The 24479-nt window shown below is 38.4% G+C and overlaps 1 protein-coding gene across 2 annotated transcripts; it reads left to right on the top strand.

Moving 5' to 3' along the window:
• Positions 1 to 1678: 1678 nt before the first annotated feature.
• On the top strand, positions 1679 to 23936 carry DNA2 (DNA replication helicase/nuclease 2). Of its 2 annotated transcripts, none has more exons than XM_068950887.1 (21): positions 1679 to 1905; positions 2856 to 3035; positions 4131 to 4300; positions 5856 to 6001; positions 7573 to 7698; positions 8613 to 8832; positions 9354 to 9471; positions 9799 to 9964; positions 10952 to 11146; positions 11774 to 12004; positions 12516 to 12632; positions 12727 to 12836; positions 14124 to 14233; positions 15207 to 15431; positions 16650 to 16843; positions 16951 to 17040; positions 17132 to 17324; positions 20856 to 20945; positions 21550 to 21732; positions 21891 to 22037; positions 22720 to 23936. In XM_068950887.1, exons 2-21 carry the CDS (start codon positions 3029 to 3031, stop codon positions 22774 to 22776), a joined length of 2895 nt encoding a protein of 964 aa, XP_068806988.1. In that variant the 5' UTR covers positions 1679 to 1905; positions 2856 to 3028; the 3' UTR covers positions 22777 to 23936. The 2 variants fall into 2 exon arrangements, with proteins under 2 accessions (XP_068806988.1, XP_068806987.1); XM_068950886.1 differs by having other exon boundaries at positions 4117 to 4300.
• Positions 23937 to 24479: the final 543 nt, after the last annotated feature.

The raw sequence follows: 24479 nt of genomic DNA, 5'->3' as shown, positions 1-24479 counted from the left end.
CTTTGCAGCAGCAGCCCACAGATACACTGCTGGTAGATGTATAGTTAGATTATACCTCTCAGTTTTTTTCTCATAGTTTAATGAACTCGTCTTTGCACTTAGTTCCTACTTCAGTCCTGAGTGTGACATTAATAGTTTACTGTGTAATTTAATCTCATATTCAGGAATAAATTTGCTACCTGGGTTAGCAGCCTACAAGTACGTATTACCCAGTCAGTTGTTGGGGAACACACAGTTGGATGTTGCTTTTATAGCTTTCCCTGATTAAATCTCTGGCAGGAGAAGTGAAGGCATATAAAACTTGTAAACTGCTCATAAATATATACAGATAAGTCTCACTTATCACAGGAATGAAAGGAACATTTTGTTATCTTGTGATGAAAAAAATTCAAGATTAAATTCATGAGATTACACAGTTTGTTCAAACTTGAAATCTCTTAAAATTAAAAGGAACGTTTTTCAACTACTGATACAAGAAAGAATAAAAAAAACCCATAACCTGAAATTGTTTATTGTGGTTGTTGGTACTAATAAGGGTTTTTTTATTTTTTCTGGATTTCACAGGTTCTTTGTAGAGATTCCCCAAATAGTGCAGGTTTTAGCTACTTTGAAAAAACATATGTAAAGCAGCCATATTTTATAGTATTATCACTACATTCTTTAATTTTAAAATATGTTTCTTCAGTGTAAGGCAACTGTGCAAGCAACATGAAAGAGGCTACTGAACACAAGATCTTATCAAATTTATAAAGTAAAAATATTTATGTAATGTTCTAAACTTATACCAAGTTATGTGACAGTGCATTTAAAAGTACAGAGAGCTAGCCATTAAATTACAAATAAGCTTGTACTAGAGATTCCACAATGGAAAGAGACATAAGTGTAGTCTACCTTTCTTTGGGAAAATCCTGAAATACATACAGTAAACGGGCATGCGTAAGTATGATGCCACCTTTTACAATTCAAGCTCTAGTCTTCCTGGTAGGGTGTCCAGCTATGGACCAAAACTTACTTCTTGGCAGGACTGGAGCCTGTTTCCCCGCTTTTGGCCATGTGAAAGCGTTGCAAGACCAAGCTCTACCCCGTTCTTGTCACTTGATACTGATTTACCGAGGCTGGATTTAGTCCCTGGGTCACTTCAGTCCTTACTATAGCTGATGCTGACGGAACCAGAACGCTTTCGAAGTAGTGGCCAAAAATAAGCGAAGAAAGAAAACCTCTATACCTGAAACTTCTGCTTGGCATCAGAACACCTCTGTCCTCTGTCAACTAACGGCACCGAACGCGGAGCAGGCTCTCTTCAGAGAAAAAGTGCTCTCAAAGTGTCAGGCTGAGATTTGCCCGTGATTACTTGGGAGCGAAGGGCACTTTTGGGGGGTTAGTTTTAATTTTTTGCTGCCGTAGCACTCTCTAAGGAGGCGCCACGGTTGCAGCAGCAGTTAACGCTGTGGAGGTAAAGGACAGACACGCCAAAGAGCCACCGCCTTCAGCACGGAGGAGACGGAGGAGACCGTTACGCTCCCTCACAGCGCAGCCCCGCCCCCAACGGCGGCGGCCCGCACCCGACCGTTCTCCCCGCGCGCGGGAAGCGCCGCGGCCAACCGCCAACCGCCAACCGCCCCCCGCCACCTCCCATTGGCTGCACTGCCCGTGCAGCGGGCGGGGCGGACCGAGGGGCGGGGCTTCCCGTGGGATGGGCGGGCAGGCTGGCGGTTGGCAGCGGCGCGGGGGGAGGGGTGTGTGCCTCTACTGCGCCTGCGTCCTGGCCGCGCGGGCTGTGTGAGGAGCGGAGCTCGGGGGCTTCGTCGCCGGTCTGACCGCCTCAGTGTCGGGGTTGCGTTTGGCGCTGCGGGGCTGCGGCGGGAAGAGCCCCGTGCAGTAGCGGGCTCTGGTCATGGCGGAGAGGTACTGGCCGAGCGGGGGGAAGGAAGAAGCGGGCGGAGGCGGCCGTTTCAGGCGGCTGCGGGCGCGCCGGGTTTGAATTTTAAAGCGCGGCGCGCGGCCGCGTTGGGTGCTGTTGCCTCGTGCCCTCCGGCGCCTCAGGGGAGGGGAGAGGAGGCCGGGGGTCGGCGGGGCGGGTGCGGGACGGCCTGGCCGAGGCCTTAAGCAGAGGAAGAGGTAGGAAGCGCTGGGGAAGGTCCGTGGGTGTCTGCTTGAAATGGTGAGTCCGTGAGAGGAAGTGCCCTCCTCAGCCCCCCGCCGCTGCCTGGCGTGTATCTGCTCCTTGCTTCCTCTTTGTCCTTACGCGTTTCCCTGAGCTCCAGTAGACGATATCCTGAGTCAGGAGAGGGTCTGGCTTTGACTCGCTACGTCTGAAATCATGGCTGTTGGCCTCATGAGAACTGAGCTTCGGAGCTCAGTCGTCTTCCTGCGTTTATGCTGAGGTTAAGGGGAGTAAAAGTAGTTCTCTGTGTTTGACGTGGTTGTGGGAATTCTTATTTCTATGTGCTTTATGGTATTCAAAGAGATAAGCCTTCTCACAAGTGCAATGTATTTTCAAAGGTGTTATAATTAACTTCCAAATAAATATGATTATCTGGACACCAACCTGAAGCAATAACTGCAGCAGACAGCACTGTGTTTGCTTTTTTATGTCTCTTTCCCTTGTGCTATGGGCTTTCCCAAATGCTGGGCTTTCCTCTTTGTCATCTAAAGAGATAACTTGGGGGGAAAAAATGGCAGGGAGAAGTTTCCTCTTCTGTACCCACATAAAACTTAGTGTATCCCTTAGGAAACTGAACGGGGGTTGAAGGTGGGTTTACACTCAAAGACTGTACTCGTCTTGTCTATAGACTGGCTGTTTTCTTTTAGGAAGGTGTCACATCTTTGACTGTATTAATGAATTGTTACTTCAGTTTTCAGAAGGAAGTGACTGGCTTCTCTGACGCGATACTTAAGAATGGTTTGAACAACAGATACCGTGTGTTGGAAGTCAGCATAATACAGAAAAATGGAAGGGACCCAGAGAAACACCTGACAGTTACGTCATCTCAGTCACTGGAAGATGCAGAACTGTGCATTCTAAGGAATGGCTGGTAATCCATAAAGAAACATAGACTGAAAAAGTCATATCTGAAAAGTCATGCTTTCCTATCTGAACAGGGGATATGTTATTGGATCATTAACCATCTTTTCTTTGTATTACTTCTGAAATGAGTTTTACTCTCTTAAAAATGATAAGAAATGCTATATTTAAGCAACCTTTCTTTAATGTAGTGTTGTCAATATATTAGCGTAATGGATATTCATCCTGAGGGCAACTGATGTCATATTTACTCGTATCAAATAAATATTGCTACCTGAAAGTTTTAATATATTCAGTCCTGTGTTCATACTAACAAACAGCAAGGCAGTAAAGTCAAAGCAGAGCATTTTATCTGCATGTTGTCTTGCAACAATTGGAAGTGTTCTTTTAGATGATATACAAAGATATGTCTGTAAAATATGAGGTTTTGTACAGTCTGATAAGACCACCTTAGCTTGAGCTCCACTGGAAAGAGTTTTTCAAGTGTGCATCGGAGAGGATTCCAATTCAGGTGTTTGTGCGTTGCATGGTGTGTTACAGAAGAAATGACTAGTCTTGGAACACATGAGCATGCACTAGCTGTTTGATACTGCTTTTCATTTTACAATGGAGTCTGAAAGACGGGGGCAGGGGGAGGGAAGTCTTAAGACTCCATTTCTTGGAAGAGGAAGCACAAGTTACTTTGAACGCTGAAACTTACCAGTCAATTAAAAAAAAAAAAAAAAAAAAGTCTGCTAATCCTCTGAAACAAGTGGAACAGATGTGCAATACATGAGAACTGCGTTTTTGCTTAAGAGCAGTATGCCAATATATAATGTAATAATGCTGAAGTGGCTCAATAGGTGGGGCTGGAATAACTCGAAGTGTACCAGATTTCCCTGCGTGCACGTTGTTCTGACGCATTATCCAGTACTCAAACAAGCTTTATCGGTAACAAGTCCTGCATTCATTTTCAGAATTTAAGTGAACTTCTTACAAATACAAAAAATTGTTCCTTCAAAGTATGTTGAATCTGTGAAATATATTAATATAGCTTTGAATGTTTGGTGTCCTTAGCTTGCAAGTGGTTGTTCAAATGTATTACTTTATAGGGATTCTGTTCCAGTTGTTCCAGGAGACATCATTCACTTGGAAGGGGAGTGTAGCTCTGGTACGTGGATAATAAACGAACAGTCTGGATACCTGATTCTTTACCCAGACCTGCTGCTTTCTGGCACTACGATATCAAGTAGTATTCGATGTATGAGAAGAGCAGTGCTGAGTGAAAAGTTTAGGGTGAGTGTTAATTATAGAGCTTCAAGTGTTTTAATGTGATTAGTTATTGCCTCACTTATTGAGACTGATGGCTTTGTCTGCTATTAAAACCAGCTGAGACACTGAATTGCAAAATGTAGTTATTAGCAGTTCATAATGTTTACAAAATGGAATAGTTTAGAATGGAAACTGTCTGTTTGTCTTTGGCTGGGCTTTTTGACAATTTCTGCTGAAATAATCCTATATTCTTAATGCGGCTAATGAAGACCAAAACAAACAAACAAACAAAAAAAGGTCTGCCCACTTAAAATTCTGGCAGCCTTTTTGGTAATTTTTGTGTTCTTAGCCACATCTTGTATGGGTATGAATCCTTTGTGAGGGGTGTGCCTCTTATTGGCCCTATGAAAACAACTACATGTGGACAGGTTTAAAGCTTTTGAAAAATCAGCCAACGTTGTTCAGTTGAGACTTTTTCTGGAGTACCTACTCTAATACGGTAGGAGGAGTATGCTTTAGGTGATCAAGCGGGAATGCACCTGAAGATCAAGCAGAAATATACCTGTATTGTAATCGGGGTTAGTGTGGGCCAAGTCTGGAATCCAAGTTCATGTGCTGGAAGTTGAAAAGAAGAAAAATTTCTTGTGGTAGGCAACATCTGCCAGTTTCTGCTTAAAAACAACAAAAAAACAAACAAAAAACTTCTAGACGTGTTGGGAATATAAATCTAAATAGGGAGGGGAACCAGAACGGAGTGGGAAACAAGTTTGCTGGGAGACCATGGTTGGAACAAGACATTTAAGTATAGGAGGTTAAGACTGTGAGAGGAGATGGTGACAGGAGGCCTTGACTAGAGAAGTGATGGGAGCAAACTAAGAATCATTTGTAAGGGACAGGGCAGAGGGTCCCGATTCCAGGATTGCACTGCTCTCCAGATGCTGGAGTGAAACCAGTGATTGTCAAATCTGTAAAAGATATCAATAGATACTTGCAAAACCCTGTTAGTTATCCAGTCATTTACTGGTGGCTCGTGCAGGGTTCATAACTTAGTAAATGCTTATGACTCTACAGAGACCAAATCTGGTGATGATGAGACAGGTTTCTGAGGCATAGTGATGTTGGAATTACTTTGTGTGACCTGTTACAACACAAGAAACCGCTTCACTTATGCGTAATGTGAAAGTAATATTTGTAAGCTTTTAAAGGTAAGCGTTCGCATTAGGAAATGCTGCTATTAATGCTGTCCGCAATCAAAACTTGCTCAAAATTCACTTTAATCCATGCCTTTGTTCCTCCTCCGTCACACAGGGATTGTGTTCTAGAGTTAACAGGATTGGAATAAAAATGAGAGATAAAGCATTAGGAGAGATCTGTTTAAATTTGGCAGCCTTCATGATAAGGTTTGAATAGATGGTAATCAGTGAAAGGAAAGCTTAAATGATTTTGTCGTGAAATGGGTGCTGTCCCTCATGGGCAGCGAATGAAAACCAAAGATTTTCTATAGAAGTGGTATAAAATGGACATAAAGCTTCCTATACGTGCTGTATAAGTCATGTATGTTGTATGACTTCTGTTGTAGCGCTCTGAGTCTGGCTCACGCCAAATGCTCGTTGGTACAATTCTTCATGAAATTTTCCAGCAAGCGGTAACAAATAACTTGGCCCGTGAAAAAGTAGAAGAACTAGCAAAGAAAACTGTCTATGGACAAAAGTATCTCAAAGAAATGTAAGTAGCATTACAGGTATCCATTTTTTTAAGTTTGGAAGGCGGGATAGAAACATTTAAACTAGCAGATAAATTGCTACTCAAAAAAATGTAGCATTCCTGTCTGGGGAGCATTCTGCCAAATGACCTTAATTCATGAAACTTTGATATCTTTTAGTAAAATACTTCCCTGTTTCATGATGTCATTTAATTTACCTTCCCTGCTGAGCTACTCTTATAGATGTGAATTATACTTCTGGAGAAACCACAGCTTTTTTTTTTGCCAGACCAGCAGGGGTCAAGTTTTGTGCCTATAACATTAGAGTTGAATGCCTCTCTCAAAGCTGAGTTTAACGTGACAAACATAATGTTGATCCTAAAGAAACGAAACAAACTTCTGACTGACCAAGCATTGAGATGTTTGTTATTTCCATGTTCTCTATTGGGTTGCTTAAAGGCCCGTACGTTGAGGGATTTTTAACTTATTTTCTGCACAAAGCTGATACCAAGACTGTTTATTTGACTAGAATTTCTATTTCCATCAGCAAATGGCAAGATGAATGGTTGTCAGTTTTATAATTTCACTGCAGACTTGATTAAAATTGAATTCAGTTTATGTAAAAATTCTAATTTCAGTATTACAAATTATACATTGTGGGAAATGTCAGTGGCCTTGAGCCCCTGAAGAGCTGGAAATTAAAAAAAAAAAAAAAAAAGTATCAAAATAAGTTACTCTGGTTCTGGTCATTTTTATTGTGACTGCAAAGGTTACTTAGTCTTCTGTATCTTACTGGTGTCTGTGTTTGAAACTGCTGATTGCAATTTCTCTTTGTACGTGTAGACTACTTTTGGGACTAAAAAGTAAATTACAGAAAGTGATCGTTTGCACTTCTGTGGATTTCCTTGTGTAAAGCTCCCTTCTATTTCTCTGGTGCTATAGAATAATGCATTTATTTCCAGTGAGTGCTAGCACTGAACTATCTAATGCCTACTTGATTAGATTCTGTTAATGTCATTTCTGCTTTTTTGTGTTTGTAACTGCAGTGATGCTCTGAAGGGGATCATATTCCTTCCCAACTAAAATGATTTAGAGCCTGTCAAAATGTATATGAAAGACAATTAGTAGACCACTATATCCAAACAAAAACCAAATACAATCAGATTGGGGGAGGTGCACTTTGATTTTTGTTTGTTTGGGGGGCTTTTTGTTTTCAAATGTTCTCAACTTCATGTGAAGCCTAGAAATAGCCAGTTTTAAATGCAATGTTACTATCAGTTTTGTTTCATCAGTTCTACCTTGCTGATGTTTGTGATGTCTGTGGGTGTGTTTTTTAGTTTTGTTGTTTTTGTTACACCCAATGTTCCAAATGAATTATATCGGAAATGAATAGAATGTATGCTGTATCTCCTGATAGATGCTTAACTATAGTTTTTATGAAGTGGTTGATCAAGTTGAACCTTAATGAATCTGTTGTTTTCTACACTTTGGTTCTTCCATTATGGTTATTCCCATAAATCTTGCTGGTACTTGAATACCAGAGGCAAAGCTACTGTTCCTATCTCGTTAATGGATACGGTTTTGATTTTTTTAGGTATCTCTTAAATCTGAAACAAAATGAAATAATGCAGGAAGTAGAAGAATATTTACCATCATTTCTTAAATGGGCAGAAGACTTCATGCGCAATCCAGCTAACCAAAACAAAATGCAACTAAAACTGTAAGAAGTCAGATTTAAAAGTTAAAATCATTCTATGTTGTTTTCCTACCCTTAAGGAAAGCCAATTCAAACTTTTCAGTATATTAAGTCTGACTCCCTTATTTTTAAAGAACACTTCTTATATGAATCTGTTCAGTGGTGTAGATGATGGTTCATTGCCTAAACAATTATCCTTGAGAGCTACATGTTTAATTGCCATTGCAAGTACTGGGAAAGACATTAAGAATGGTCATTATCAGACAGGGGAAGAACTGACAAATATCTTGCTGGTCTGAAATTCTTTGTAAACAATGCGATACAAAGTAGAAATGTTAGCATTTATAAGAACTAGCATATTTGATCAACTGACTGGCCTAGAAGATATTGTCGATAAGTGTACAAACTACAATATTAAATTATCCTAGTGAAGAATTAAGTTTGATTAATAAGTTTATCAGTGAAACAATGTTTTTACTCAATTGTGGCAGACCTCTTCCTATCTATGGCTTCTTGCGGTCAATTGTAATAGCCATAGGGTGTTAAAGTTTCGTGAACCACCATGTCCAAGTGAAACCTGTCTGCTTCCAGTATATGCCATTAAACCTTTTGAAGAAACTAAATGTTTTGGAGTGTGTTTATTCAGAAAAAAGCAAAAACTAGCAAGCAGTTTAAGATTCTTTTTTAACTTAATCTGAAATTGAGGTGAATAGCAAAACTACATGGCGAAGTGCTATTTAAAATAACTTCCTGATGTGATGCTTTCTCCGTTTATAGAAGGATTGTTTGAGCAAGTCTCACTTTCTCTGAAGTTAGTGCTTAAAGAGCGCCTGTAATGCAGAAATCATTATTAATTATAACACTTTTAATATTAAAAATACTAAGGGGAAATATTAAGGGAAATCAGTCACTTCTGACTTGCTTTATTTTCTTCCTAGGTCAAGCAATGGAAAAGTAGAAGATTTCTCTTCCAAGATAGAAATTATGGATATTCTAGACGTTGAAGAGACTATCTGGTCTCCCAGGTTTGGGCTGAAGGGAAAGATTGACATTACAGCCAGTGTGAAAATCCATTGCCAGTCTGGAGTGCAGTCAAGGATAATGCCGTTAGAACTCAAGTCTGGCAAAGAATCTAACTCCATAGAACACAGAAGTCAGGTACAAATAATAAATATGTGATTTAACTATCAGTGAGTGTGTGTAAACTTATTAGATGACCTTTTTTGTGTTATGAATGTGAAACGTTTTGTTTATGTGATATAATTTCAAATTATGGATGGTCCATCGATTCTGGCAAGTCCAAAGCTCCTGTTATAAAATGAAAATGAACTGAGGAGGGTGAATTATATACGATTACCACTCTCAAACACAAATTTGTCTTTTATCCTGAAAAATCTGTTTAGTCTCCTGTTACTACACTCAATTATTGGACTGAGGCAAATTGCTTCAAGAAATAGTGCCTCTTCCTGGACAGCTGATCTGACCTAGAGGTATTAGCTCTGTATTAGCTTTTTGTTAAGGAAGATGCCTTTTAATGTAAATCCTTGGTTAGCTATTTACTGCTTATGCTTACTAGATTACTTGTAATGACTGCTTAATTATATAAATTATGGAAATACACCTTATAACATACTTTATTTGTAATATACAGTAAATAAGTTCTATAAAAATGTTTTCAGGTTATTCTGTATACGTTGATGAATTTGGAGCGGAAAGTAGATCCTGAAGCTGGATTTCTTCTTTATCTTAAAACTGGCTCTATGTATCCTGTTTCTGGAACTCGTATGGACAGAAGAGGTAAAGTTGTTCCCTGGCCCTAGAAACCATACTTCCTTATCTTAATTACAGCGAAGCGTTTTAGTAGGAGTTATAAATATATGGTTTACTCTCTTGACTCTATCTCTACTTACAGATATATCACTTATCATAGTTTTACTTATTTCAATAAGCTTGTATTAAAAGCTTAGATTAGTTAAAGTATATTTTATTAATATTCCATTAGGACTTCTAATATAAATACCCACTTAGCTGGCTATTAAAAAGTCAATGGCTGGTTACTTCTGAGTTGAAAATAATTAAAAGCAAACCCCAAAATATCAGCTTAACTTGTTCTTTTCTCCACAGAATTAATTAAGTTAAGAAACCAGGTGGCCTTCTACTTAATGCACAGTACACACAAATCTGCTGTGGGAAGAAAGCAAACACAGCTTGCTGCTTTGCCTCCTATAATTGATGACAATCAAGCCTGTAAATACTGCTCCCAAGCACATAATTGCTTTCTGTATAGCAGGTAAAACAAACAAACAGACAAAAAAAAGAGTAGTAGTTGGAGCAGTTTGTTTTGAAATAAGCTTGAATTGCAACCTTTGATAACTGAGTTTTGTTTTGTTTTCTGGTGGACAGTTTTGTTTTTCTATGTGATGACTCTTTCACTCCCAAATGAATAATGTTCTGTAAACTCCTATGCAACTTTTACAGTGTAAGCAAGTAAGTCTCTGATCCTGCAGAGATTTACCTGTTTGCTGCTGAAAGCACTTCTGAACACAAAAGCTGAGATAAGTCTTACAATAGTTAATGAGGATAACAAATTTCTGTTGCACCTAGGTTAATAATAATTATGTTAATAAAGATATGTCCTTGCAACTCTCCATGTTGGCAATTTTTTGAGGGAACAGAACTGAGTTATGGCAGGTTAGCAACTCTTTCCCTTTCACTCTGTACACAGTACTTTTTTTCTAAACTAGATTAATTTGTGTGAAATACTACTAATATTCAGCTGTTATGGCAATAGGATTATTCCTAATCGAGTAGCTTATTTCTACTTCCGTAGAACTAACTTTTTTCCTCTTGAATGTTGCAATTTATGTACATGATTATGTACAGTGTCTATGGATGCTTTGTTTTGAGATAAATTGACTAGAAGAACTGAATTGACTGTTTGTATATAACTGTGGAATTTCCTTAGCTAAATCTCAGTATGGTGATCATATCTTACCAAAAAAAGGGAATAAAAGATTAAATATCTAAATATACATAGTGCTATTCTCCTTTCAGTAACTTTTGTCCTTAATCTTTCAAAATCATGGGGATGATGTCCAGTTATTACTATGAGATTGTTCATATGACCAAAAGATATGAGTTCTACTGTATTTCAGTGATGTTAGATTAATCTATCTGATATGTTTTTCTGTGATACAGTATACATTTGGATTAGCATTATGTCCAGGAAGACCTGCAAGGAAAAAAAATACAAGTTGACTCTTTCCTCTATTCCTAGAGCTGTAGAACAAAAGATGACCAGTGCGTCTCTTCCTCCTGTTTTGGTACCCATTATTGAAAAAGAGACCCAGCACCTGAAACCCTCCCACTTAGAGTATTTCAGCCTGTGGTATCTAATGTTAACCTTGGAGCTGCGAAGTGGAGAGAGTAAAAAGGGATCTAAAAATATATGGATGATACCTTCTCTGGAAAGGTAAGAGGTAATTTTTAACTTGGTACAGACAATGTCCCCTTCAGAAACTGAAAGAAAGGCACTGTATACTTGTAGTGTTTTCACTATAAGGGAAACTAGATGTTTTTCCAGTCCTTGTAGAAATACTCAAATATGCTTCCTTGCAAGGTTCCTCGTGTGTGTTTTCACTTCCCTCTTCTCTCTGTGAGATGTGACCTAATGAAGGCATTAGTCTATTAGATTTACTGATTTCTTATTTGCAACGTGATACTTAAGCAAACAAACAAAAAGCTAAGTTCCACATAGGAAGTGGTGAATTGCAGCCTCAGCCTTCAGAAGTAAAAGCTGTGTAATTTTTGTTTTGTTTCTGAGGGCTGAGGCCGCATGTTGACTGCAAGCCCCGCTCATTGCACTGCTTTTCTGCGGGTTTATTTGACAAATGATGTGTATTTGGGCTGTATTCCTAGGCATGGTTGGCAATCTTTTCTGAAGTTAAAATGGCTGTTGTAAAGTAACTTCTTATTTAATCTTCCTGGTTCTTGATTTTTTTTTTTTTCTTAGAATATTCCTTTCACTGAGATAATCTTACACTCATATATATGTGTATATACATACATACATGTTATATATATTTTAATATCTTCACAGAGAGAAGGCTGGAGATTGTGTTGGGAACGTGATCAGAACTGGTCAAGTGCAGGAAATTTCTGAGGGGCAGTATCTACATTCTTTCCAACGTAAAAGTGGTGCAATACCTGTAACAAATCTCCTGGTTGGTGATAGAGTGGTTGTGAGTGGAGAGGAAAACGGCTTACTTGGTTTGGCTGCTGGCTATGTTAGAGAAGTCACTGTGACAAACGTCTCCTGTTTATTGGGCAGGTAATAGGAAAAAACAAAACAAAAAAGGATATTTTTCCTTTGAAGGCATAAAATTACTGGCATCAGGAAGGGTACTTCTAGGCCCCCCAAAAGCTCTGCCATGGGTCTGATTTCCTCTTGCTAGGATGAGGGAAGTACAACTCCAGAATTCTTGCATCTTGATTAAACGTGTTGGGGTTTGGTCCATGTGTATGTCTGTATTTTTAACAAGGTGGTTTAATTAAAAGCATGCTTGCAAATTCAGTTTACTTGTGGCTCTAACATGAGACTATGTGGATACTGTGATTACTGTGTTAATAGCAACTTACATTATTCAGGCTATACTGCCTCTAAACTGGGGGATGTTCACATCTTACCTCAGGTGAGTTACCAGGTTGGGGTGTTTCTTCCAGCTATTGCTTTACTCTATGACCTTAGGGAGGTTTCACTTAGCACTTAGTAATAAGTCTTTAATCATCAGCGTGGTCCCTACAAACAGAATTACTTTGTCTGTGGTACTGTCATCTTTCAGGAATTTGTCAAAGTTCCCAAAGAACACTGTATTTAGATTGGATCACGAAGAAGGAGACTTTGGCATAAGTGTCCCTCTTGAAAATCTTTCCAAATTGATGGAAGATTCCCCAGACAGGTATAAAAAAAACTAAGTAACTTTTCACGTTTTTAATATTCTGGGAAGAGTTTCTCAATTGGTGACTTTGGATTTTGTGTTTCTCCTTCCACAGCGAAAAGCTTCGCAACTTGATAATCGACTTCCACAAACCACGGTTTATTCAGCATTTGAGCTCTGTCCTTCCTCCTGAAGCAAAGGAAACTGTTGCAAATATTTTAAAGGGTATAAAGTCTGTGTTTTCTTACCCCCACCCCCCGCAAGTCCTCTGCTCAGAAGTATACCTCTATTGCCCAAGCATTTATCACATTAAATATAAGGGTTTTTTTCTGTGATTTCGAAGTCCAATTATAGTTATCTGCTTGAAGATGAAAACGAGTTCTTTCCTGTGATGAAATTCATAAACTAGGTGGGAGAATGACTAAATGTTTCTTTAGAGTTCTGATTTTACTGTTGTTAGTTCCCGCAGCTCACAGTTTTGAACAGAGTACCGTGTGACTACATCTAACTTGCACAAAATCAGGGGCAGGGAAGGCTTTTGGAACGGGGGAAACGGGCTTTGAGGGAGTGGAAGCAGCTGGGCTTTGGTGTGAGCATTCCCTTGTATTGGCATTGTTGCTGACCTGTTGGATACAGCGTAGCGTATGAGGCTTTGTGGGACTTCTGTGAAACAAAATTATTTTATGTATGTGGAAGTGTCATTCATTCACTGAAAATACTCAGTTTTTCTGACTTATCTGTAAAAACAGAAATCTAACTGAATTATCTTAGAGCAAATAAAACTTTTATAAAAATTTAGTCTGAAGACTGAAAGATGTGGCTTGTTGCTTTAAATAAGAATTTTGGCCAGCCTCCTGTCCAGCCACTGAAGGGATAAGGAATTAAAGGAGGAAGTATATGCTGAAATCCAAGAATGGCAAATTATCAAATATAGTGGAAGAGCTGGAGGACAGTACCTTCCCACGGAAAGAGTACTTGCAAGCCATATGTTTTGCTTTTACTGTAAATCTAGAGGCTTTTTTTTTTTAAACTTGAGCTTTGCCCAGTCCAAATAGCTGGAACGCACTGCTCATCTGCATCAGACTGTGGAAAAACAGCTCTGATTTAATGTTTCTTCCTTTCAAGATGATGCCGTCTGTGCAGTTTATTTCCCTTTGCAGCAAAGTATACTTTTGAACATGAAAATGGATGTGATAAAGTAGAAGTGTCCTTATAAGACCTCTTACAAAGATGGTCATTTAGGATATTAGGAAAAAATCACAAAAGGCCTCCAAAGAAGAATGTCTTCAATAACTTATTTCTAGGTCTGTAGTGCAGACCTCTAGTGCTTGTCTGTGTACTGTGGTGTTTAACATCATCACTTCATCAGAGCCTAGAGGCTTGCTTTGCTCAGTCTTTCTCTTTAATGGCTTTAGTGGAGGAGGAAACTCGATCATTTTGTTTTATTAAATACAAAAAATATTGTAACTATTATTTACTATAGACATTTCATTTTGTTTTTCTTCTTTAAAGGTCTGAATAAACCTCAGAAACAGGCAATGAAGCAAGTGCTGCTTTCAAAGGACTACACGCTTATCGTGGGTATGCCTGGAACGGGAAAAACTACTACAATATGTGCTCTAGTAAGATCATGTAACTTGATGTTGAAAACTTTTGTGAGATTTGGAGGAGAGCATTAAACTGCAGAAAGCATACTTTTCTAAAAACAATTGTGATGACTTAGTCAACTGCTATCTGCATGATTTCAAGGAAGAATACACGTTTATTTCCACTTAAGAACTTACATATTTTTAGTTCTACCAAACATACATGGGAGGAAGGAGACTGAATTGTGATATTTAATCAGTTCTGTCTCACTTTGATAAAATTCTTCATCCCCAAAAGCAAGTAAGTCCTCAAATCCTGAGTTGCTGCTCAGAGAAAAAAAGGACGCCTTGGGGAAGTCTGCGACTCACCCGTTATAAATTATATGAATCCATGGTGCCCAAGCTATGTGCAGCCTGCTGCCCAACTGCTCTAGCTGGTGGTCCTGTTGTCCCCAGGAACATCCTGTAGGAGCGTACTGGATTATGGCTGTGGGCTGAGTGAATTGTTCTTGAAATAGCAGCAACATCTTACCCCCAGCTGTCATCTTTCCTGAATGGGTGTTTTGCCTTTTTCCTTCCCTGCTGCACAAGAAAAGTCATGAGGAAAGAGGATGACAGAGCAGGCAGCGCTGCTATTAACAGATCAGCTCAATCTGCTGAATCCCTCTGTGTGTGGCTTAACGGTCCTGGAGTAAAGTGTTTCTGGGAATGGGCTGCATGACTTGTTCTAACAGTGGTGGCCTGCTTTAGAGTGCCTTCTTTCCAGTGCAAGGATGTTCTTATCTCTCACAATATGCAACGTGTGTAGTAAGGCTGTTGTTTATGGGAACCATCAGGTCTACTGCCCATATTGCCTTTACAATAGCTAAGTGGCAGATCTGGCCGGAAGGGCTGATGTAAGTACTTGTAATTGGTTCCCCCTGGGATTTATTGGCTTTCAATCCAACTTGGAATTGCTGATTCTTGCATGTAAACTGTTAACTTTTTCTCTTCCTGTACCAACGATTAGGTGAGAATTCTTTCTGCTTGTGGCTTCAGTGTTCTTCTGACTAGTTTTACACACACTGCTGTAGACAATATCCTGCTGAAGCTAGCCAGATTCAAAGTAGGATTCTTGCGCTTGGGGCGAGCTCAGAAGGTTCATCCAGATATACAGAAATTTACGGAAGAAGAAATTTGCAGGTCCAAATCAATTAAATCTGTAACTGATTTGGAAGAGCTCTATAACAGTCAGGTGAGAAAAGAATTTTTGATAGCCTTGTAAAACATTATAGATTACATTAGTATTCTGGTTGTTCAGATACTGCAGAGAAGAAATCCATCCCAGTGATGTGTTACTAATAGAAGGAATCTGAACTGAAGAGAAGATACTCAATTTCTGCATCACTTCAATTTAGTTATAGCCAATAATGACTGAAAATTTCAATCTGAAAGTTGAAAAGCATTATTTATATCTATGCAAAATAATTACCATAAGTAATAGTTCCCAAAGCCTCCAATGCTTTTTATTTCATGGTATTGTTTTCGTATATATCCTCTCCTGGTGTGGTCTTGCCCTGAATTGATTGAAATGTGGTTTCATGGCAGCTTGATCCAGTTAAGGGAAAGGTGATGTAACTGCAGCCTCCTCCGCCATCTTTATTTGTGGTGGTGTTGTTTGTCCCTCTTTCCCTCCCGCTTGCGCTGGCTGCCACTTTTGTGCAGTTCGAGGGTGGGGAAGAGAGAGAGTTGCACTGCTGAGCTGATCTGACCAAAAACTAATTAATTTTTGGTTGAAAGCTTAGTACTGCTTTGTGTGAGTGCTAGTGCAAAGGATGGTCCTGGATATGGGGGAAACTGAGCCAGTGGCAGCTTTAGATTAAAGTATCTTAAAAGACTGAAGTTTCATGGCACTTGGAGTAGATGCTAGTATTGCAGCCCTCCCCTCTCCCCCATTTACTTTTCTGTTAACAGATGTTGCAGGGAAATGACTTAATGTTTGGGTGTTCTGGTCACTTCAGATTGCACTTGAAGCACAGGGGTGGGAATAATTGTGCTGCCATTGTTTTATCTTCTCTAGAACAATTCCCTTTTTGCCCCTTACCTGCAATTTTCTAAGGTAGACGCTTCACCATGCTTCATAAACTGTGTTTACCTAGAACCTGTTGCCATCCAGAACACATGGCAGAAATGTGTTGTGAACTAGCTCCTGTTCTAAAGCTGTTTTTTACGTTTGTCACTTGCAAACAGTGCAAGACTTGAAGAATATGGGGAGGCCAGTATGTGTGCAAGGTGTGAACTGATCTGATTCAAGCATTAATGACTTGATTTCTTTAACTTGTGCTTTTCTTAATTTGTAAGAACTGGAAATATTTTATATATTGGAAACAATTTTTTTCTTATTTATTCTGCAAAATGTAGTGTTAATGGATGTAAGATGTCTCTTATCTTTAAAGCGTGTCTCAATTTTCAGCCAGTGGTTGCAACGTCTTGCATGGGAGTAAATCACCCCATCCTTGTTCGGAAGCGGTTTGATTTCTGTATAGTTGACGAAGCTTCCCAAATAAGTCAGCCCATCTGTCTGGGTCCGCTTTTCTCCTCCAAAAGATTTGTGTTGGTGGGGGATCATCAGCAGCTGCCTCCACTTGTACAGAATGCAGAAGCGAGGTAAGATAAAATGCTGCTGGACAAATCGGTAATACGAGCTGTGGGAAGGCTCTTGCAATGTTTTGACTGATGCAGCTATGTGGGTTTTTTGTTTTGTTCTGTAACAGAGACCTTGGCATGAGTGAAAGCTTATTTAAGAGGCTGGAACAAAACCGGAATGCTGTTGTCCAGTTAACTGTACAATACAGAATGAACAGGTATTTAAAACCTTCATTTGTTACATTGCAATCTTTAGTGTGGGGTTTAAACTGCAATGTTTGACAGTGTTCCTTGTCTTTAAATCCTTAGTAAAATTATGTCACTGAGTAACACGTTAGTGTATGAAGGCAAACTGGAATGTGGCTCAGAGAAGGTGTCAAAGGCCACTGTTAACTTGCCAAACCTAAAAAAGTTGAAAGTGGAGCTTGCAGATTCTTCAAAAATATGGTTGAAAGAAGTACTTGAACCAGCTACACCTGTGTGTTTTCTAAACACAGAGAAGGTAAAGTAGATTATGTTCTACTTTCAAAATTATGTTTTTGTAAATTTTCAATACAGTTACTGTGTAAGAACTTGTAAAGCTTAAAGGTAGGGTAAAATATATGGCTTTAAACAATGATTTCCTAGTTATATGTAAAATGTGCAGTGTGCAGATGTGTCTAGTATAGCTGATGAGTTGTGATGGTGTATCTACTGCTACAAACAGTTCTTCTCATAGCAGTTGACAAGTTTAATTCAGACAGCCGCTATTCCAGAAACTGTTGGATGCACTATACGTTTGGTGTCCTCGTATAAAGAGTGTAGCTCAAAGCGTGTAGCCACATTGATGCCCTTGCAGCTATAGAGTGCTGTCATTTCCAGTGGCTGAGGCTCAGTGATGTCTAAGCTGTGTGCCACCGGCAGGAATAGCTTTAGTGCCCTGTTGAATTTTGCCAAAGTTCTACACATGAAGCGTGAGGGAGGAGTAAGTTGCATTAGGTGTATGCTTTCGTGAGGACTTGTAAAGAAATTCTTATCAGAAGAATAAAACTGAGATGCAACAAGGATTACTCCAGGAAAAGGACCTCTGGGTAAAATAAGAGAGAATTTAAATGCACGTGGAAAAAGATGACTAAATTAATATGCACTTGCAGTTTCTAGTACTTGGTGTCACTAGTTAGTGACTGGTTTGTAAGGATTTGAGTCTATCTTCCCCTCTAGCAGGTTTTATTTTGAATTCTCTTAACACTGGGTATTGCCAATAGCTGTAGCAACTGAAGATCTTTATGCTGACCCTAGCCTTATGGCAGCGTCCTGGGAAGAAGTGTCCAATTTGTTTCCATGTTCTCTGGCATATTCTACAGGATTCATCTTTATGGCAGAATTCTAATAGATTCTCTTAAATGACTTTAAAAGTGACTCTTTACTGGTTTTGAGAAACTTCTAAAAATGCCTAAACTTAATAGGGAGGGAACTTCTCCACGAGTGCCTCAATAGCTGCCATCCCTTTCACAGCAAAGCAGACAGTTGGTCACAGGGAAGAGCTTTGTCCCAATACAAAATGTGCTAACGCACTATTCACCTATTGAGCAGACTGAAATTGGCAATGTGAAAATTAGAGCTTCTGTTTCATTTTAACTTTTCCTTCCTTCCTAGAAAGCCCATCTCGAGTGTAAGACATCTATTCTGTTTGTAGAATCAAGAGGGAAGTTTGACTTTCCAAAATATTTTTGATTTTTGGTTAGCTGTTAGGCTATAGTGTCAAATCTCTTTTTGATTTTCCTGTCAAAACTCTATGTACTATGGCAGCCATGGCTTAGAAAGAAAATAAATAGTAGTAGTATTTTCTTTTCCTTGTTTAAAATTGCATACTTGATTTAGTCCTGGGGGTTTCTGAGTACGTCCAGTCCAAAGCTTTTTCTTGTTCTATGCTAATGTAACACGCAAATATAAATGCAAGTATATATTCGAAATGTTAGGTTGTGGTGACAATAACTTCTTTTCATCTAAAATAGTTTTTCTATTTTGTATTGTTTCCAGCTGTGTTAATGTGGACAGAAACCAAGCATTCACTAAAATGGTGCCTTTCTTCTCTAAGGGAATTGAGCGCATACAAGTTAAGAGGCTTCTTAGGTGGACAGTGTTGAGACTAGTGAATTTAAAAAAAAAATAATAATAATAATTTGAGCTCCCAGTTCCCATTGCAGTAAAACTGGATTCAGTTGTGTCATGACAAGTCATGACAGCAGATAGACTGAGTCCATGATGGCAGTATAAACATTAAATTAGGTTATAGTGGGCATTGAGCTATGTAGCCATTAAAGCATAAGGTTAAGGTATGGAGGAAAAAGAGCGACAGAAGCTTCTAATGTGAAGGAAAATATTTTCTGCCTCTATAATCTATATATGCCTCTATAACACAATGTACTGAAAAGGAGACTGTCATGTAAGAAGCTTGGAGGAAATGTTGCAGAACTGGGATTCTTGCTGAAATGTGCGGTGCCCTATTTAAGGAACAGAACAAAGATTACTTTTTTGCATGTGGCAGGAATCCTGAAATAAACTTGTGGATGCTGTAACCCACTGTTAACATTTATGCTGCATCAAGAAGAGAGCTATTTGCTGTTACAATAATGTTATATATGGGTTTGTCAGTCTCTGAACACTTGTTCACTTGCAGTGCTTTAATATGCTAGATATTGAACATAGATTACACTTAATAAGCTACTAGTCAGCTGAGTTTCTGGTTTTGTGAAACTTCTGATGCATATTGTGCACCATCAGATTCTATATGCGTGCACTGGTACCGCTCTAGCAGGGAGAGACTGCTTGCCTGGAGTACTCATGCAGATAGTAACTGTGTGTTACTCTACCCACCAGTAAACATTTTTAAAAAACAAACAAGCAAGCTTCCAATTTCAGCTGCTCAGATGATACTGAGGAAACAGTGGTTGTTCACAGAATTAAAGCCAATTGTAATAGGACACTGATGCAGTGTCCTATTAGGTCAGACTAGGCCGTTTTTAAATGGCCAAACTACAGTTTTAAGTGAAAATGCTGTGTCATAAAAGCTGAGAAAGGAAAGTGAACAAAATGGCATAAAAGAAAGCAAAGTTGATGCATGTCACTAGTAACAGTGATGCAAATAGTGGAACGGACAGAGTCCTGGCTTTTGTAAGGCAATGCACACAGAAATTCAAAGCCAGAAAGCAGAGGCAAATTCGGTATATGCTCAGTTTTAGATGGTTTTAAATCAGGAAGTTTGCTACCAGATCCCGGTTGCTTAAGGGCTTGCCAGTTGACCAGAAAGATGACGTAGGTAACATCAGGGAGCTAGATCATTCATTGTTAGTGATGCTGCTTAAACTTTAAAGGAGGCAGGCATAAGCTAAGAGGATAGATTTGTGAAAATGTGGTTATGGGGACAGCAAGAGTATAAATTCTTGTAAGCTTGTTCCTAGGTATCAGTCTTACTTGTACGTGATGCAGAAAAGAGTTATTAGTTAAACTGAATTGAGTGAATACTTTTTTTCTCTTTGAACTTTGGAAGTCAAATTCAATACTGCTGTTCTCGATAAATTCTTATAGTTTTAAATCCAGGCTCTCAAAAATAAATAAGAAAAAATCTTGTCTGCTTTCAGTTTCCCCGTGGAAACAGGGAAAACTTGCTGTAAATATCATTGAATGGAGAGTCTTAAAACAAAAAGTCACATGTGAAATAGATTTTGCTCTTTCACTTTGACAAGCTGGGAGATATACATTTTTCATATACCTTATACGGTATGAACTGTAAGGTTGAATGAGCAAGCTTTGACAGTTGCTTAAGATGACTTGCTATTGCTGGAAACTCACGGCAGCAGATCATTTCAACTTTTTATTTGTAAATATAGCATTCTGAATATAAAGACTTTTTTTTACTCTGTGAAACTTAGCATTCAGCCTTATTTTTGGTTAAAACTTTCTGTAAAACAAATATAATGCAGTGATTAGTGATCAGAATATACTCTGCCATTGCAGACAGCAAGAGTCATTATTTTCTTTTATATTTTTAAAGGTCCCAGCACCAGAACATGCAGAAAAAGGCGGTGTAAGTAACGTGACAGAAGCCAAAATTGTTCTCTTCCTCACGTCCTTATTTATTAAGGTACCTCATTTAATATGTTGTTTGGAGGAATAGCCCTGTAACTAATTTTTACATTGCTGTATGCATCACAGTTATATTTGTATAGTTATCCTTTGAAGGGATAGCCTTAACAATAAATTGAAGGTTGAATATAAGTCAGTATGGTGAGAGGCCAGAAAAATCTGCATTCGGTTCCCTGTCCCTTGCCTAGATGGATCCTGGATGTAGTAAAAGCAGGATGCCAAATTCTTTGAGACGAGGAACTTCCTTTTTTTGTGAGGAAGAAGGGAAGGGATTTGTCTTTCCTGCTACTATTGAACTTGACTAGATGAAATAAGTATTAATTCTAAGAGTTCTGAATATTCGCCTTACATCTTGAGGAAGAAAGAAAAACAAGGATTTTGAGGATTTCTGTCATTGTCCTGGGTAAAGACAAAGCTTGGGACTTTGCAAAAACTAATGCTTTCCTTAGTTAATACCAATTATGCCTAGATTTCCACGGACTTTTTTTCAGTGTAGAGACAATATCTTGCAGCGCTGTAAAAATCGTTGAAGGTGTTCTGAGTGTAAAGTATATCCCAAGTTAACTGTGACAGGTTTTCACTTCTGTTTCTTCTCTATTCAGGCTGGCTGTAAGCCTTCAGACATTGGTATTATATCACCCTACAGACATCAATTAAAAACAATCACTGACTTGATGGCAAGACTAAAGGAGAGTAGAGTGGAAGTCAATACTGTAGACAAATACCAAGGAAGAGACAAAAGTATCATAATTGTGTCTTTTGTTAGGAACAGCGATGATGAAAACGTGAGTTGGTCATATTAGCTTGACTTTCTTTCAGTCAAATTAGAAGTCTAAAACCACCCTGAGCTTTAAACTTAATTTTATTTTCAAAATGTGTTCACATACATTGAATTCTGAAATTTAAGTGTAACTCGCTTTTATTTTTCCCACTTATTTAACAGCTTGGCGCCCTCCTGAAGGACTGGCGACGTCTTAATGTTGCTATCACAAGAGCCAAGCACAAACTAATTATGATCGGTTGTGTTCCGTCCCTGTGCCGCTACCCTCCTTTAGAGAAGTTACTCTGCCATTTACAATCTGAAGCAATGATATCCTTTTATTCCCATGCAGTTTTATGAAAGGAGGAAGATAAGTTTGACTTCTTGAGGTGGGAGGGAAGGATAGGAAGAACTTTGATTTCTTAAGTTATAATACTGACTGACAACACAGTACAAAATATGTTGGTTAATATGCTAAAAATTAATACTTTTACATCAAGGTCATAGATGGATCTGGAACCTTCACTCTGTCTACAAAGGTAGACATAAAAATCCATGTTGACTTCCAAGTCAACTTTGACATAATTTTCTTTATCTTAAGTTTGAGGCCTGAATTCTTACTATTACTATTTTTTTTTTTTGGCTGCAACTTTTTTTCTGATCATCTTTAGTCTCTTGGTATCTTTAGTGTCAATGTGATCATCCTTCTCTGGAAGGAGCGTGCATTTAAACATATCCTTTGACCAAATGGTTCGTGAAGTTGCTAGAATGGAAAATGGCATAACTTTCAGATGAGATGCTTGGTTGGTTTTTTCTTTTTTTCCCCCCCCCCCCTCTTCCTGCCGTTGTACCAGGTTTGCTCTAGTTATGGCTGCTTGCATCTCATTTACGCAGAAAGCAGCCAACAAAGCCTTGCCAGCTTTCCTTTGCAAACAGTAATATACAAACAAGTTTTATTTTTTGTGATAAACGTTATCAAAATGCTTGAGTACTATTTCCTTAACTTGTTTACATCTTCAATCTTCCAGCAGGTGCTCATGAAAGTATCCAGAAATGTAACATTTTATGACTGTAAAGATCGGGAATTTGACAGCTATTTTCTGTATGCTGCTGCATGTAAATAACTCATCAGGGCGGTGTGAGTGCTGATGTGCACAGTTTAATCTGAGTCAAGTCAGACTGAAATCGCATCAATTTTTTTCTTAAAGGTTTCCTTTCTGTAAAAATGATCATCTATATGCCTTGCTTTAATAAGCTGCTTGTTTTAGTACCTGCATTTTTGCAGCAAACCAGAAGTATGAAATATCCTGTTCCTTCAGGTACTGGATAGCTGCTTCTTTATTCACTTTTATCTTAATAGACAGTTCTCTGTATAAATGAATGGAAACACTTGAGGAGGGAATAAATCAATGCTGCTTTGAGTCAGTTTTCTAGGCTCCATTTGATTTTAAAGACTTAATGTAGTTTACATACAGCAGGCTTTTATTAGCATTCCTAATTAAGATAACCTGATTCTATGCAGTTTGGAGGAAAATTAGGAAAATTTTCCTTCTCTTCTTCAAAGCCTCATGTTCCTATTTAAAGATTACATCCACTTTTAAAATACTGAACTTTTGTATTTATGTACATAATGTAATTAATCTCCTGAAGGTCCCTTGATGACTTGTCTAAACCCTTTATTTTGCATAAATCTGAGAAGTGTGATACTAATTTACTGGACTCCTTTTTATGAGCTGAGGTATTTAGAAAATAAATCTCTTAAAGTTCTGCTCATTGAAGATCATAGTAAAAGTCCTGCTAGTTTCACTCCATTTTTGATCTCTAATCTTTTCATCAAAAAACAAGAAACAAAACTACAGATGCAACTTGATGATCAAGAAGTTTACATGCTTAGTGTCCCTTTAAAAAAGGATAGCCTATGTGCAATACAAAGTATCCTCTACTTGATGGATCTATTTTAGTTTCCTTATGCTACCTCATACTGTACAATCGTACTGAGTGATTTCTTTCAAAGATTACTGGAGCAAATATCAGGGGTTTTTTTTGAGTCCTTAAAATCACTAGTATTTGGGGGATGTTTTTTCAATGTCAAATAGTTGAGCACAGATTGTTACAGAGAGACTTCTAGATGTTAAATGTGAGTATCTTCCAGTTTTTTTGACGTGTTCACCTGACTATTGTAATGTTTGTGATGAATAAAAATTTGATGTTTGTTTTGTTATATTCTGATGCTTTACATAGTAGAAATATTTTGAATAATACAAAAAATAATTTGAGCAGTTAACAGGCTGTCCTGTTTTCAGTTTAAAATATATACTTGATCAGCAGCTGTGTGAAAGCTCTGGGTCTTTCAAAAGATTATATCAAATTAATTATGGGGGGAAAATAGCTCCTAAAGTATAGCTCTGTTACAGTAATGATTTTAGAATAATATATAGTTTTCCTTTCTATGTGTGGAATCAAAATGTACAAAAATTTTAAGATTTAGCTTGTCTACTTTCTTATGCCAAATTACGCTTATCCGGGAAGTGACGTGTGTGTTATCAGAAACTAATAACAGGTATTGCCATTCCTCCACAAAATTGCGTGAGAAGCAGGCACAAAGATAACCCCATGGTTCCTGATCTGCTTTTAAAATACAGCCTTCTTGCATGGTAAAAGTTGGACTGAGTGGAGAGATTTATAGATTAATGTTTTGATGTGGTGTTCTCCAATGAAACAGATGTGACATAACTTTTACATTCCAAGGAGTATCAAAAGGATACATTATAA

Source organism: Struthio camelus, chromosome 7 (genome assembly GCF_040807025.1).
Source record: "Struthio camelus isolate bStrCam1 chromosome 7, bStrCam1.hap1, whole genome shotgun sequence".
Taxonomy (NCBI): Eukaryota; Metazoa; Chordata; class Aves; order Struthioniformes; family Struthionidae; genus Struthio; species Struthio camelus.
Note: the sequence above shows the minus strand (reverse complement) of the source record. Positions and strands in the feature narration are given on the sequence as shown.

What these genes read in the sequence shown, in the direction of transcription:
- DNA2 (XM_068950886.1), top strand. An exon ending in TGCATTCTAAGGAATGGCTG is followed by an intron (nt 3,036 to 4,116) that starts GTAATCCATAAA and finishes ATTACTTTATAG; the next exon opens with GGATTCTGTTCCAGTTGTTC. An exon ending in ATGATACCTTCTCTGGAAAG is followed by an intron (nt 11,147 to 11,773) that starts GTAAGAGGTAAT and finishes ATATCTTCACAG; the next exon opens with AGAGAAGGCTGGAGATTGTG.